Raw genomic sequence first — 16863 nt, forward strand, 5'->3', positions numbered from 1 at the left:
TAATTTATTAGTCAGAAACAGCAACAGGTAGCACTCTGCGGACTTTGTAAATGAAGAAAAGTGACTTTATTCACCAACGTTTCAAGACCTATGAGGCCTTGTCATCAGGGTGTGAAAGTTTTTCTATTGTCACACTTTCACACCCTGATGACAAGGCCTCATGGTTGAAGATAGTACTAAAAGTACTGAAACGTTCTATTGATCCTTTGGTCTCAGCTTGATTTATTGAGAGGGGAGTGCTGCACCTTCATGCTTATATATATCTATATCTATATAATATATATATATATATATATATATATATATATATATATATATATATAAAATATAGGGAGGAGCTACCTGTTGAGACTAATTGCTGGCACAGAAACAGACATATCTCAGGTGCACAACTCCAAATTATTAATAATATATAAATGTAATAAAATTTTGCAATCAATAGAGGTTTTTAGCATAATCATGGCCAAGGTTATGGGCCTCCCCACCATATCCAGGTAACCTCTTTAGGGTAGGTCCCTAACATACTAGGGTTCAAATCCAGGGCACAGGACCCCCAAACCTGGGCCAGCCAAGCTGCCCCAGGGCACCACCATAGTATGAAAAGTAAGAACTCGGGAGTGGTTGTACCAGTAAGAACTCGGGAGTGGTTGTACCAGTCTCCACCACCTATTTTTAACTCAAGAGTGCCACTCGGAGGATCCCAGGAACGTGCTACATCAGCTGTACCGGCTATTCGCCATACCTTTGACCAGGGGACCAAGATTTATGCGGAAGTTTGCCAACACTGCTAATTAGGACCCCCCAATTATATATGGACATTGGACTTTGTAATTATCTTGCTTGGATTACACAGCATTTGAGCACCAATATATGGGACTTATATTTGGTCCGAAGCACATATGGACTAGAGATTTATGGTGGATTGGATGACCGTTTTATTGAATGAATTCAGTGTTTATGTTTTTTAACTATTAAATACTAATGTACTACATTTACTCACAGCGCTGTATCTCTGTTTTTCTATGTTTCTCCCAATTGAGCTCTGACAAACCTCTTTATACAGCTGCTGTTATTTTATTGCCTATTTACTATTTGTTAGCGCTCCTTCAGTATTTTCTGTGGTTGGTGACATTTTAACCCTTCACTTTTAAAGGTGGCATGAACCACTATTGTACTCACGTATGAGAATATCCCTTTAAAGTGAAATCTCCCTTGGTGACAGTCACATGGGATGTATTCATCCAATAGACTGTTTTCAGTGTTTCCACAATAACACCCATTTATAGAGCAAACATAAACAAAATAAATGGCATAGTGTAATACAATTTACACACAGAATTTATTTGTCACAATATGTATTGCCTTGACTATTCTATATTTCAGTGCCTGTAACAAACATTGTTTTTATTCAGATTACATTTAGAAGTACCTGTCACCATTGCTTCTGATGGTATCTTTTATATTAACATTCTGTTTTTTTATTAGTAACTTGCTTATACCCTGATACACACAGTATTTGGTTTTAAGGCTGCACTGATTATGTTCTTATACTTGCAGTCGATGAGCAGAATCCATGACATATCCAAGCTGAGTGAATCTTTGGCAAGAGTTTGCCCTACCATGAATACTGTTTTTGGAATCCCTGACCTTGAGAAGGTACATTACCTTTACCTACTATATTACCATAAGATTAGTGGCCAGGAGGTGGAGGTTTATTCGGGTCATTCTCCCTTGCTCTACCAATCGCATACTGTACTGCTGCTTATAATGAAGATCTCCTCTTTTCAGTCATGCCACGATCTGTTCATACCAGCAGTTGCAGTTGTGTATACAACCATCTTAGGAAAATGAAGCAAAAATAAAGCAAAAAAAATAAAACTGACAAATATTTGTACAATTAGTTTAATGTTATGACAACAGTAGCTGTAATCGAGTATCTGAACACCATTGAAGCCCACCACATATGCTGTACCTAAAAAAGAAGTACGATGCACTAATATGGATACTGTTCAATTTACAGGTCTATGGTGGGATGTTTTCAGCAGATAAGTGCTGGTACAGATGTAAGTTGCAGCATGTGCTTAACGATGAGCAGGTAATTATAAACCCTTTACAGAGTACCATGTGGGTTATTTTGAAATTGATGACCAAAGTTAAATGGGGGGGCTCTGCAAATCTTGTGATAAAAAGTAGTGTAATGAATGTTAAAATAATAGTAAATCTATATGTACAGTAGATAGTCTTTTTGCCTCTTTGATTATTGGAGCACTGCTGCTACTGAAACAGATCTGAATTTTCCTCAATGCATGCTTTCTTATATCTTGGGTTATGTGCAAAACACTTTCAATCTCTGTGTTCAACTTCAGACTCACAGATATACCAGTGTAGCATATAGAATTAATCGGTGCAGTCTTGTGAAGTGGTTTTGTCACATTGTGCTGCAATTAAGACGCACATTCGAGCAAAAAGTATGTGAATACTTTATCTGTACTGCTATACATCGGCAAAAAGCTGGTAATCATTATACTAGGATCAAGTATAGCATTGAGGAGGTAATACTAACTTCTGCCCTCTGATAGTCGATGCTTAAATTTCTAAAATTCTCTGAGAAATGTGTGTGATTTGCTGTTAAGGCTAATAGCATGACAATTTCTGATTACACTAATCATGAGCTTTTAACTTATATTATATATTCTTATTAATGTCCCGGATAGGGTATACAAACCAAAGGCCAGTAGACCCTTTATACTGTACAATAAACAAACAATACAGTGGGCGCAGGATTTTTAAATGATTTTAATAAACATTATTTTTATACTTTTGCACATTCTTTATTTTACTTTATATTTCACTTCTATATACAGGTATATGAGATTTCCAACTAAATAAATGTTAATGCATATCAATAAAAATTAGTTAGTTTATAAGAATACATATAAACGAGGGTGGTTCAATAAGGGATGCGGTCAGTGTCCCAACAGTCAGGTTGCCGGCGCTTAGAATGCCACCTGTCAGAAACCTGGTGCCGGCTTCCCGTCGATAAGTACTGGGGTTAGGCACTAGGGGAAGGGTTAGGATTAGGCACTAAGGGGGGAGGGTTAGGTTTAGGGTGTGGGGGTGGAGGCAGTAGGTGGGGGAGGTTAGGATTAGGCACTGAGGAGGGCGGGTTAGGGTACGGAGAGGGGGAGGGTTAGGATACTCACCGGCAAGTGTCTGTATCCTAACCCTGCCGGGATCACGAGCGTCGGCATCCCGTACCCAACCCGTTCAATAAATAAGGTAACAAGACCTCTTATTGCGTAAATTAATTCAACTCCTACACATAAGTATAATCAATAGTATGGCCTTGGTACAGATTATTTTTCACATCTGTAGTCCCCATACTTGTCTAAGCATTTGTTCCAGCAGTACACCAAGACATCTATCCCGGCATAGAAGAAATCCGTGTCAAGCACCTGAAGCCAAGACATGACGGCTTGCTGAACTTCACTGTCTGTTGCAAATTGCCTTCCACCCAGGTGCTTCTTTAATGGTCTAAAGAGATGGAAATCACTCTGTGCCAGGTCAGGGCTGTAAGGAGGATGGTCCAGTACCTCCCAATGGTAGCGCCGTAACAACACACGCGTGCAGTAGGCCTGGAATTATCTTGCAGCAATACGACACCTGTTTGTAGCAACCAAGGTCATTTTTGAAGAAGTTCCTTCCACAATCGGCTCAATGTGTCACAATATCGGACAACATTCACAGTATCTCCATTGGTGAAGAAGTGAACAGGAAGCACGCCTTTGAGGTTCCAAAACACTGTTGCCATGACTTTCTTTGCTGATGGAGTTGTTTTGAAGATGTGGACGATACGTGTTTCCATGTCATGGATGCTTGCTTCATCTCCAGTGTCACATGATTCACATATGTTTCATCACCTGTAACCGTTTACTGCAGGAACTGCACTCCCTCCTCATGATACTGTGTCAAGTGCACGAGAGACAATCCCATCCTATTGGTTTTGTGAACTTTCTATGAGTTGCTTCGTTACCCAGTACTAACCCTTTTTCTTGTGCCCCAGTTGCTCATTAACGATGTGTACAGTACCCACTGAGTTGTTCAGTTCATCAGCAATATCACTAACTGGAATGCATCTGTCCTGCTGAATCAGACCTTCAATGTGGCACAAATTATCATCTCTGGTTGACATGCTTGGCAAGCCGGATCGCTGAATATCTTGAAAGTCTGTCCTGTCGTTATCAAAGGCAGTGCACCAAACCCAAACCTGTTTCTGTGACATGTTATCACAGTGCACCTTAACAAGTTGGTGATGAATTTCAGCTGCTGATGTGCCCTTTAGACGAAGAAATCCGATCACACTATGCACCTCAATGTTTGATTTCCGCCAGCCCTACCATCTTACAACTGACTGATATGAGGCACAGTCTATTGGCCCTGAGGGGCAGCAGTGGTCTCCATGTTCTCCCCAGGCTTTTTTTTACGGACGTCCGCCCAGCAAGAAACCTGCTGCCCTGCAGCCTTCATCCGGCACTCCCACCATCAATGCGCACACTTGCCACCAATGCGCCTGTCCCCTGCTGCCCGGCACACTCAACAAGGTGTCCTTGTTGCCGGTGGACATTGTTCGGATGCCAGACCGAGCCCCGGATGGGAAGATCATGTGACTGTGACATTGGCGCAACTCGGCAGTGTCACAGTGCAGGGCGGTGTCAGGCTCAAAGATCCCTCCCCTAGAATAAAAGCAAGGGCGCACTGTCCAGTCGCCTGAGCACATTGAAGAGAGTGGTCCTTCTGCGTCCACTCTCTGTTCTGTGTATCTTCTTATATATAATTTCACTGATGTAAACAACTTCCGGAACATATAGTATAAGAACAAAGAAAATCTTAACCTTCTCCCGACACCAGGTATGTGCAAATGACCAACAGACGCTGGAGCCGGATGCATGTTGCCGGAGGGCGCCGGGTGCGCCTGGATGACATCACTGGTGCTCATCTCCCAGGGTTGCCATGTCAACCCTAAGCTATTCTCCGGCCCCTAGTAGTCTGTGGGGAAAGTGAAACAAATAATAATGGTGCGTACACACTGGGCGATTAAAGTGGACGACTGAACGATAACGATATCGTTATCGTTCAGTCGTCCACTTTATCGTCCATTTTTAACACAAAAAAGATGAACGATGACGACGACGCGCGTTCCCGCGGGTCGTTCGTCATCCTCGTTCATCGGGCTGACATGCAGGCCAACCTGACGACCTCGTCAGGTTGCTGCATGTCAGGGAATGGGTGAGAGAGCCCGGCGCTGAACGATATCGCTAATGATATCGTTCAGCGGCTGTGCTCAATGTCATGAACGACACTGAGCACAGCCTGCCGGGGACACACTAGACGATATCGCTCAGGGAGCATATCGTCTAGTGTGTATGCACCTTTTAGTGAAGCAACTACAGTTAACACTAATGTGCTAACTGATTTAAAACTGACATACATGAACATAGCAGGATGGATGTGGCTAGCGTTAAAAGGAAAAAAAAGAATAGTAAGTAATAACATGAGCAATGTTATAGCACAAATAAAACCACTAGCCTCTATCTGAAGCTAGATACAAAAAATTGTATACACTTCATCAAAGATATATAACCCGCATATGCAAAAATGTATAAACCAGTATAGAAATGCTGAATATGTATCAACAAAATCATAAGTGTGTCATATAAAAAGTACTCCATGCAATCCTTTCATTAAGACCCTTTGGTTGAAAGGTATCCAGGCGTAAAATCAATTGTGCTTCCAATTTCATTAAACCCCTGGTTAAGGGGGTACATGATTGATGATTCTGAGCTCAGAATCTGGGCACTTAAAACATATTTGCTCCCCCAACCTAAAGATGACAATTGGTGACCTGTTTGTTTGTTTAAATTGTGTGGCCACCAGGTGGGTCCAAAACTTTTTCTGCATGGACTGCTTGTATGGCCGAGCTATGGAGGGTCATATGTTCCTTAAACATCCTAGAGGTTATTCCGATATAATACACCCCGCAAGGCCAAGTAAATATATATATATATATATATATATTAGGGATGTGCAGGCTCGGATAGGTTCGAGTTTGCACGTGGAGTTCGGATTTTTCCCTCCAAAAAAACGGAACTCAGAACGAGGCAAAACGTCATCTTACATGGACGAACATCATCATTCCTGGTCTTTTGTCCAGGAATGATGATGTTCGTCCATGTAAGATGACGTTTTGCCTCGTTCTGAGTTCCGTTTTTTTGGAGGGAAAAATCCGAACTCCACGTGCAAACTCGAACCTATCCGAGCCTGCACATCCCTAATATATATATATATATATATATATATATATATATATATATATATATATATGAACAAATTTGGTGTTGCAAATAAGGACGTGTCTGTTGTTGTATACTTTGCCCGAGTGTGGGTGCTGAAAAGAATTGCCTGTCTGTAGGTAACTACAGGTCACACATACCAGGGGTATTTGTAGCACCCTAGTTTTTTGATGGACAAGCATGTAACCATTTTTACACCATAGTCTGTTACAACTGTGTGTACTAAATAGTCACGTAAGTTCTTTCCACTACGATCGCAAGCCATAGGTGGTCGCTTGATTTGAAAGACAGGTAGTTCAGCATCACTTGCCACAGTGGGCCATAATGCTCTAGTGCAGCCATGTCAAACTCGCGGCATGGTAGCAGACTGTGACATGCCAGTGACACCCCCTCCCAGGGGCCTGCTCCTACCAGTGTGCTGCGGCTGCCCACTACTTTTCCCCCACACAGCGCCATCGCCCCCACCGCATAATAGTGAGTCAAGTGACTCTCTCCACATCCCACCTTACCTTTGCCGCATTGTCCGGCGTGCCCGCAATAAAGTTTTTCATGTGATCACTGAAGCCAGCATGGCGTCACGTCATAACATCAAGCCACGCCGGCTTCAGTGCTCTTAAGAAAAACTTTATTGCGGGCACGCACGCTGAATGAGAGGACACGCAGCGTGGGGTCTCAGAAGGCTGGAGCAGACAGAAGAAGGAGTGAGCGAGGTAACTAAGGTAATTCTTCTCTTGCATGATTGCATTTATTGCAGGCAGCATTTCATTACATGTATTGCAGGCAGAATCATTACATTTATTGTAATTTTGTATTTATTATGTATGAATAAGGTTGTGGGGGAAGGGGGTGGAGGAGCGAGCAAAGGGAGAGGGGGTTGGAGGGCCTGCCTCTTTTGCCAGACCCAGACCCCACAATTTCTGATGTTAGCCCTGGTGTCACGGGATTCCCTTTTTTTACGGCCCAGACACTCTTAGACCTTGTCTCTTCAGCCCGGTTAGGATTTTGAGTTTGACATGCCTGCTCTAGTGGCTTGCGGAATTACAGCACTGGATGTGGTGTATGCAGTTGTCCATGGGAACCGGTGCTTATTAGTGGTCCATTTTTGTGGGATTTTAAAAGTTCTTGACTGTCCAAAGTTAACACAATTTGTTTGGCGGCCAGTAGATGTTTTAATATGTATCCTCTTTCTGAATTTAAGGAAAATTTAATCCAATTTGGAAGGTAGTTCTTGCGGGTCTCTGGTGTTTCGTGCTATACGCACCATTTGAGAAAATGGTAGTCCCCTCTTTATGGGTGGCGGGTGGTGACTGCTCTCTTCCAGCAGAGTGTTCCTATCCGTGGGCTTTTGAAAAAACTGATGTAGAAATATCTCCATCTTTGAAAACTACATCATCCAAAAAATCTATACTATTGTTACTCCATCGGTATGTGAATGAGATGTAGAATGGTTGTTTTAGCGTTGGTGTTTTAAATCTATCACTGCCCCTAATCATAACATAAAAAGGTTGTCTATGTACCTAGTGTACATGACTATACGTTTATTGATTTCCTGGGACTGAAAGAAAGCTTCCCTCTCTTGTTAGAACATGAATATGTTGACATATGATTGGGCCACATTGGACCCCATCGTGCAGCCGGTTTGTTGCAAATAATATTCCCTGTCAAAAAGAAAATAGTTACGGGTTAACATCAGGCGTAAAAGGGAAAGGAATAGATCTATGTCCAGACCAAGTGGTGGTGACAAATTTTGTAGAACTGTTGCATGACCAGAAGGCCAGGGACATGTGGTTTAGAAGTATAGAGGCTTTGTACATCCATTACACACATGATGGTATCGACTTCCACATGTCTGACGTCACTCAATAGTTTCAGACAGGATGTAGTGTCCTTAAGACAAGTTGGCTATTGCATAACGTAAGGTTGGATAAAAGTGTCTAAGAACTGCGAGACTGCTTGGTAAATGGAGCTGTGTATAGGATTGGTATGATAGGGTTTTGTTGTTGGAGTGCATCAAAAGTATTCTGTTTAATCAGTAAGTGAGAGGAGGGCTAGAAATGACCATGTGCATTTGCCAGCAACTGGTGTAGAGATAAGCAAAAGAGGGTGCTCCCAATCCTCTGAGTAATCAAAGTGACAAAAAATGGTAGCAATCTCCTCAACATGCGCTGGGGTATACATTACATTTCAGTGAGTGATATTCAGGAAACCCTTCCTCATAGGATGACACAGCGGTCTCCAAAACAAACAAAAGAGGAGTTATATAGTGAAGCACCGTTTAATGTGTGAACATCAATAAGAAATTATAAACAAAACAATCATATGGGTATCCTCAGTCGGCTAAAAGAAAACCATTACCAGATGGAGATAAGAACTGGGAACGGACAGTTCTTTCAAGGCAGATGATGTAAACACACCGTGTAGATTCCGGATGCTGCATGGGTATCTCTGCTTTGGATCCCTGGTAAAAGTCCTTCGGTGCCTCCTGGTAACTCCCATACCAACGCGTTTCAACCTCTGTTTTAAGGTCTTTTTCAAGGTGAAAATGAAGTGCATAGTGCCCCCTCCCGCCCTAGGTCCTTAAAAACCCCAATGTCCAATCACCGCTGCTCCAACTTGACAGGAACCCTAGACCGCGTCTACTACAAGTCACATGATCCTCCGTCACACCAGGCCGTATTCCATGACCACTACCGGGTGGATCTAAGCAGCAAGGACGTGCATTTTCCCCTCCAGGTTACTCTAGCTTAACGTCGTATCTGGTCCGTTGTTATGGTGATCGGAGAAAAGCCGTAATTCAACAGCCATTGTGGTGTATGATCCATCAGCGATACCCGGATATGTGTATGGGTAGCCATAGAGACATCCTTGTTTAGACAAATTCACCCGTTCCTCCATTTCTGTTATTTTTCTTTTTGGTGGCTGGCCTTGAAGATCCTCTTGTTTTGCCCACCACAGCTGCTACGCCGGATTGTTTGCTCGTCTAGTACGTGTTTTTTTTTTTTTCACTCCACTAGGCATTTCAGACCAATTGAGTTCTGCCCAGCCTACACCAAAGGGAGATTCTACCGGGATCTCCAACCCCTAGTGTGTCTTCTGGGATAAAATGTTGCCAGTCTGAAGTTTTCGTCCAAATCTATCCAGTAGTAGGCTCAGGATGCTTTACTGTTGGCATGACACAGGACGAAGACTTTGGGAGGATCGCCTGGTGTCAAGAAGGGCAGCAAAGAAGCCACTTCTCTCCAGGAAAACATCACAGGTACAGGGATTGGACTGCTGAGGACTGGAGTAAAGTTATTTTCTCTGATGAATCCCCTTTCAGATTGTTTTGGGCATCTGGAAACACGCTTGTCCGGAGAAGGAAAGGTGAGCGCTACCATCAGTCCAGTGTCATGCCAACAGTAAAGCATCCTGAGACTATTCATGTGTGGGGTTGCTTCTCAGCCAAGGGAGCGGGCTCACTCACAATTTTGCCTAAGGAATGGTACCATAAATAAAGAATGGTACCAAAACATCCTCCTAGAACAACTTCGTAGCCATTGTCTTTCTTTCACATCCTCCTGACATTTGGCCGACATTCCTGTGTGACTGGATTTTGCAGCCCACCAAGAAAGTCTGCATTCTGGCTAGCCCAAAATGCGGTATATAGCACCTATCCTTGTGTATCAATGCCTATTTCCCAATAGTTTGCAAGCTTGCGAGCAGGCTCTTCCTACCTATATAGCTGTCTGTTATTACCCAGTTTTGTTCTATCAATGTTTCCAATTGTAAAGCGCAACGGAATATGCTGCGCTATATAAGAACCTGTAAATAAATAAATAAAAATAAATAAACTTCTCCCAACCATCCAATAACAGTTTGGCGATGAACAATGCCTTTTCCAGCATGATGGAGGACCTTGCCATAAGGCAAAAGTGATAACTAAGTGGCTCGGGGAACAAAACATCAAAATTTTGGGTCCATGGCCAGGAAACTCCCCAGACCTTAATCCCATTGAGAACTTGTGGTCAATCCTCAAGAGGCGGGTGGAGAAACAAAAACCCACAAATTCTGACAAACTCCAAGCACTGATTAGGTAAGAATGGGCGGCCATCAGTCAGTATGTGGCCCAGAAGTTGATTGACAGCAGGGCGAATTGCAGAGGTCTTGAAAAAGAAGGGTCAACACTGCAAATATTGACTCTTTGCATAAACTTAATGTAATTGTCAATAAAAGCCTTTGACACTTATGAAATGCTTGTAATTTTACTTCAGTATACCATAGTAACATCTAACAGTATACCATAGTAACATCTGACAGTATACCATAGTAACATCTGACAGTATACCATAGTAACATCTGATAGTATACTATAGTAACATCTGACAGTATACCATAGTAACATCTGACAGTATACCATAGTAACATCTGACAGTATACCATAGTAACATCTGACAGTATACCATAGTAACATCTGACAGTATACCATAGTAGCATCTGACAGTATACCATAGTAGCATCTGACAGTATACCATAGTAACATCTGACAGTATACCATAGTAACATCTGACAGTATACCATAGTAACATCTGACAAAAAGGTCTAAAAACACTGAAGCAGCAAACTTTGTGAAAACCAATACTTGTCATTTGCAAAACTTTTGGCCATGGCTGTAGATAAATATGTTCCATAGATTTTCTATTTAAGTTGTAGCTTGAAATTGTTTTTATTATTGTAATGATCCTTTAAGCTCTCTTCCCAGCACCTTCTTTTTCATGGGCTCTCTAAGTAGCTTCTTCCTTTTTTATTCAGTTTATATTTTGCGGTTACCGGAGGGTCCTTGCATGGACTGTGATTACCAACAAATCACTTTGCTGGCTGTAGTATGTCCCAAGTGGTGTAGTGGTGACTTACCGGGTACAATGGCTCTTCTGGGTCTGTTGGTGATGTGATGATGAATTCTAGCAGTTCCTGCGACGCTGCCAGCAGATAGTATGGCTGCCCCAAACCCTCCCACCTAGTGTCTAACCCTCCCTTCCAATAGCCTAATCCTATTCCTCTCCCTAATGCCTAAACTTCCCCTCCTGTAACCTAACCTTAATTCTACGCTGCCACAGCCTAACCCTAACCCTCCAGTCACTGCAGAATGTCGACATTTCACATGTCAACATTGTGAACATGTCGACATTCTGCAGTTGCTGACATGTTTAATATTGACATTTCAACAATGTCAACATCATAATTGTCGACATTGTGGTGTCGACTTTGTTATTGTCGAAATTATGACTACATCTCCACTTTGCTTGCTGATTTCAAAGTCTGGATCACTGTACTTTCTGCCAGACACTGCAACACCAGCTTCTGTGACTTCCTTCATACAGCTAGGAACATTTCTGCTAAAGCCAGCCTCCTATAGATTCTTCTTGTTGTCACATGTTTGTTTGCTTTTTTGCTGCTTCTTCTTTTCTTTTTCATAGCTGCTGAATAGCTCAGGATCATACTTGAAGATCTGGTGAGGCAGCACGATGTTACTGTGGTCAGCATTACTACCTCAGTATGCTAGGGCTGTGGGTTTGATTTTGACAAGCAGTACTATCAATGTCAACTGTGTTTATTCTACTTGTGTAGGTTTCCTCACACAGTCCAAAAACATACTGATATGTTATTATTTTACTTATATTCATAGTGTCACATAACCAAGATGACAGGGCTTAAACTCCATGTACCTGAACTAAAGGAAAATACTAAATTCTACGATTCGTTTTAACTCTTCTAGTGTGCGGTAACTTACATTGACTATGGAAATTCAGAAATTTTAAACAGATCCAGCATTGTTGAACTTCCTGATGACTTACAAATACCAGCTGTGGCACAGAAATATAGACTCTGGGGACTTCAGCTTCAGACCACTTCCAATATCGAACAGGTGAGCTTGTAATATTGTGACTTTGTATAAAACACTAATCAAATTGCATACACACTTATCTGAAGAAGATTAAGGGGGAGACGTACTAAGCCTTGGAGAGAGATAAAGGTGAAGATGTAATTTAGTGGCTCGGATTGTACCGTTATAGCTCTTTCTGCTTCGTCTCTTTACTGAGACGAAGCAGGAAGTAGTACCGACGAGATGTATGAACATCTTGTCTGCTGGAGCATTCCCTGACAGAGCCCACAGCACTAGACTGATGCACTGTGTCTCATCTACCGGCCGGCTACAGTAAGCATGCGCAAGATCTGGAGATGGCACACTTATCATTATTACATATGGGAAAAGTGGTATCGGCAGCACATAACGTGCGCTGATACCTCTAATTCCCCTAACACACTTTCATACATCTCCCCCAAAGTGTTCGTAAATATATTCTTTCTACTTCAGGGTCCATAGGGGGTCCACAGGTTTGACCTTGGGGTATAGGTTGGGAACCAAATCCGGGCACCACGCAAATAAAGCTTTTAGCTCCCAGGATGCACTTGGGTCCACTCTCCCTATAACCCCACCCCCAAGCCAGAGGCACCTCAGTTTAAGTTGGTGCCCGGCCTGGAGTCGGGTCACCGTTTAGTGCAGTGGGGAGCTGATTAGCAGCCCCTAAGCTTTATTTTTTGTAAAGGCCAAAGTTTTTTTATTTTTACTTTGTATTCTTCAGAGCGGCAGCGTCAGACTGTCCATAGGACGTCTAAGCTGCCGCTTCCATCACCCCGCTGGCGCTGAGACGCCAGTACAGATCTGGGGATCTCAGCGGGACCCCAGAGGCTGTACTAGTCGGACTCTGCGGGCGCCCAGGACTGCTGCCGGATCCACGGGGAGCAGGTAAGGCGCGGGTCACCGCTTGCGGTGAGCCGCGCATTTGAAATGCAGTCCTGTGCCTCCGGTCTCTGGGGACAGACCGGAGGCGCCGGCAGTGGCGGCGGGCTCCCCATACCCCGTGTGTCCACTAGACCACCAGGGACTTAGTGTTCGGTGCAGGGAGCCGGCGTCCCGGGGGTTAATAACCGGCCAGGGGAGGCAGCCTTCCCTGTTACAGCGGCTCCTCCCCTCAGCTCAGCGCGGCTTTCAGTATCTATAGTCTGGCGTCGCTGAGCTGCTTCCTCCGCGGGCCACGCTTCTGAGGTCTCCAGCGGCCATTTTCTTGTGGTGCAGCAGAAATCTCTGGATATGGCAGTGAGTCCAGTCCCCCTGCGTACCTCACCATCAGGTCAGTGTACACAGCGCTGTAGCCTTCCCAGACACTGAATCTGGGTAAGTTGCATGCAGTGTAATAGTGCAGTATATTATATGACATGTTTATGTATATATGTGTATATCTGCATTGTATGTGACTTATGCTAGTGCTGACTGTCTGTACTTTATTCTCTCACCTGTCAGTGTATATCTATCCCTTTTCCTTATCTGCCCTAATACAGCTGTACTTGGGGTGGTTCTGAGACCTCACATTTATATACTTGTTAATATTTGTGAGGTTTGTCACATACGGTTGCATGCTGCACGTTGCCATATTTTGAGTGGAACTGTGTGTTGCATACGCTGAAAATGGGTTCCTGCAGCTAATTTTTTGTATCAGTCAGGACCAGTATAGCGCTGCTTGATCGCAAGGCTTGGTCAGATATGTCTGACCAGGAGATAGAGCGTTATACTGCACCCATTTTTACTATCCTGCAAGCCATGTGCTGCAGGTGTTAGTGCGGAGGATTTAACTCTTAAAGGGTTCTGTATGTGGCGTCATCGGGTGCCGGCCCCTTTCACGACCCCCTTGGGCGGTTTGTTTTCTCGGGATCCTCTTAATTGCGGATCGCCGGGCGGGCCCCATTGTTGTACCTCACTTGGGGTTACTTTACCATACTGCCCTTTTTCATCTCAGGGTATCTCGCAGTTTCTTGCACTCTTCCCCTGTGACACAGACTATCGCTCCCTGCAGGGGTTTTTCAAGTATATGAATTCTCCCTGGTGTCACAATAGTCTGTCATGCCCCTTGCAGGGATTACCACAACAGCCACCCTGGGTGGATGTCGTTTTTCTACGAAACGCAAATTGGCGTGGTTGACGCCCTGTGGTTACTTCCCAGTTGGCTCTGCCGTGAACTGGATACTGTTTTGGGCTCATTCCCTCTTACACGTGGGGAAGCCTATTTCAAGTATTATTATCCCTGCTTTAGAGTGAATGTTGACCTGCACCTGTATCATACACCCTCAGTATTACGTGCCTTCTGGTTCCCTGTTGCTGACTAGCGGGGGGATCGCATGGCGGGACTCTGGCTGTTGCCAGTTATGAGGTATTACAACAGTGTTTGGCCTCCTGTCCCAAATTCCCTTAGGGTCATCACGAGCCTCTCATGGGGTGGATGGGCGTGTTACTCGTCGGATTACAGACGTTACTACGCATCCCATTCCTGCGTGGTCGGATTCTTCTGATCCGTAGGTGGTAACTCAGTATACTTGCTTTCAGGGGTTGTTACCCATTCTACCATGGCTATAGCATGGTTGGTTAATACTATTGCATACTGAGCTGATGCATTTGTAATGTTTTTTCCCCACCAACACGTCTGGGGTTCAAATGTATTTGGTCGCTCACGTAATATATGCAGTTGTCATAGGTGGACATGCCTATATTGGATACCAGTCTCCTAACTTTCAGAGTTCCGGCTGCGACGGTATCCTCCGTAATACCCTATGGCTGCGCTCTGGGAATGCAGAGGTGCAGATACCATCTATAGGGTAGATCTTGTTGGGTCCTGACCTTGACAGTGGCAGTACAAATTTCCCGCCTTCAGCTATGCCCACTACAGGGCCTCAGACTAAGTCTATTAAGTATTTTTGTCCTCTGGGTCAGCCTAAAGGTCTGTTTCTTCAACCGAGCAGGCCTGGACTGCCAGCCGATCCTCCTTCTGAACCTACGGATATATCGTCAGCATGACGAGACAGGCCTACCACTGGGAGATGGCGATTTTCTCAGTTCGCCCGGTACTAGTGTCTAATTGCCGCGGCTACGTGGGTAGGAGGGTACGCCCTCTCTTTGCTCAGGCGGCCTATTTCCATGTGATGGTACGCAGGCCCTTATTCGGACCCGAACAGGGCCTTACGAATCCAGAAAGCTATACAGTTGTTGCGGTAAGCGGAGCTAATTGGGCCATCCCCACTTTCTCAGCGAGGGACTGGTTGTTCTGCTTTCTTTCTGGTGCGGTGGCTGAATGGTCCTCTTTGGCCTATTCTCTGTCTCAATTCCCTGAACCAGTTCCTAAAGCTACCTGGGCTCAGGAGGCAATCCCTATGCTCCATCATACTATGTTTGGAACCTGGGGACTTTATGGTATCACTGGATATACAGGACGCGTGCCTACGGGTACTTACAGAGACCTTGCCTCAGCATGGACTGAGGTTTGCTGTATCACAGCACTTACGGTTTTTCGGGCTCTGCCTGTTGGGACTGTTCTCAGCCCCACGGGGGTTTACCAGCGTTTTGGATTTTCTGACAGTTCTTCTGTTCAGTATATCCCAATGCTCCTGTACCCGGATGGCCTCCTGCTCTTAGCAGGATCACCGGGGTACTTTACAGCCGGGTCAGGTTGACTGTGGCTTCTTCAGGGTGCAGACGTTTAATCAATGGGGAAAAATTCCTCCCTGCATCCCTCTCTGGGTATTCTTCACCTAGGAGCCCTGCTGGATTCTCAGAATCTGAGAATTCTTCTGGCGTAAGACGGCATCTCCACTCTTCCATTAGGAGTACATGGATGTCTGCGCAGTCGACATATGTCTTTACACTCTGGGATGCATGGTCCACTATTCAGTGTCTGCCTTTGGAAGGGTGGAATGGGCTTAGTTCCATTCCAGGCCTTTCCATAATTGGCTTATCTCCAGATGGAACAAGTTTTTTCTGTCTGATCACTGTTCAAACGATGATGCTCTCCCCGGAGGCAAGTCGGTGCCTTTTCGGGTGACTATGACCATCTCGTCCAGGGTATTCTTTGCTAAGGACAGTGTCTGGTTCGCATCCATTTCAGTGCAGTTGGATGTCTGTCGATTCCACCCTGTCAATTAACTTGTTGGAACTTTAGCCTGTCTTGGGCCTTCACTCTGGCATAGCCCTTGTTTCCCGGTGAACCTGAAAAAGTTCAGTCCGACAGGGTCAGAACAGTGGCTTCCTTTTTAGCAATACTGTTCGTTGGGTGGCAATGTCAGGTATGTCATACATTCAGACATTGTCTGAGGGTCTCCTCCCGACCATCTCGACAGTGTTCATTTCAGGTGCTCTCCATTGGGAAGCGGGAGTCCTCAGCCGTCACGACGTGCATCCCGGGGACTAGTCTCTTCCCCAAGAGAGGTTTCATCTCCTGGTGAGCAGGTGGGGGCCCTCCTGAGGTGACACTCATGGCCTTCTGACTCTATCACACTATGGTGTTACAGTCCAACTCTGGGGATTCTGAAGCAACCTTCAGTGACTCTTTGTCGGTGAAGTGGTTCTTCCAATTTGCGTACCTGTGTTCTCCAGTCTCCATTCTTCCTCGAGGGAAGTGTTTCAATCGAGACGGAGATGCTTTCCTGCTGG

General features: G+C 44.5%; 1 protein-coding gene across 1 annotated transcript in view; it reads left to right on the forward strand.

Annotated features, from left to right (window-relative positions):
- The window catches only part of STK31 (serine/threonine kinase 31), a 171657-nt gene that overhangs the window by 33222 nt on the left and 121572 nt on the right, over nucleotides 1-16863 (forward strand). Inside the window, exons 4-6 of the mRNA XM_088457856.1 lie at nucleotides 1558-1656; nucleotides 2021-2095; nucleotides 12103-12252. Coding sequence (XP_088313982.1) covers nucleotides 1558-1656; nucleotides 2021-2095; nucleotides 12103-12252 — 324 coding nt within the window. The remainder of the gene's footprint in view (nucleotides 1-1557; nucleotides 1657-2020; nucleotides 2096-12102; nucleotides 12253-16863) is intronic.

Source organism: Taudactylus pleione, unplaced genomic scaffold (assembly GCF_031769625.1).
Source record: "Taudactylus pleione unplaced genomic scaffold, aTauple2 ptg000788l, whole genome shotgun sequence".
Classification (NCBI taxonomy): Eukaryota; Metazoa; Chordata; class Amphibia; order Anura; family Myobatrachidae; genus Taudactylus; species Taudactylus pleione.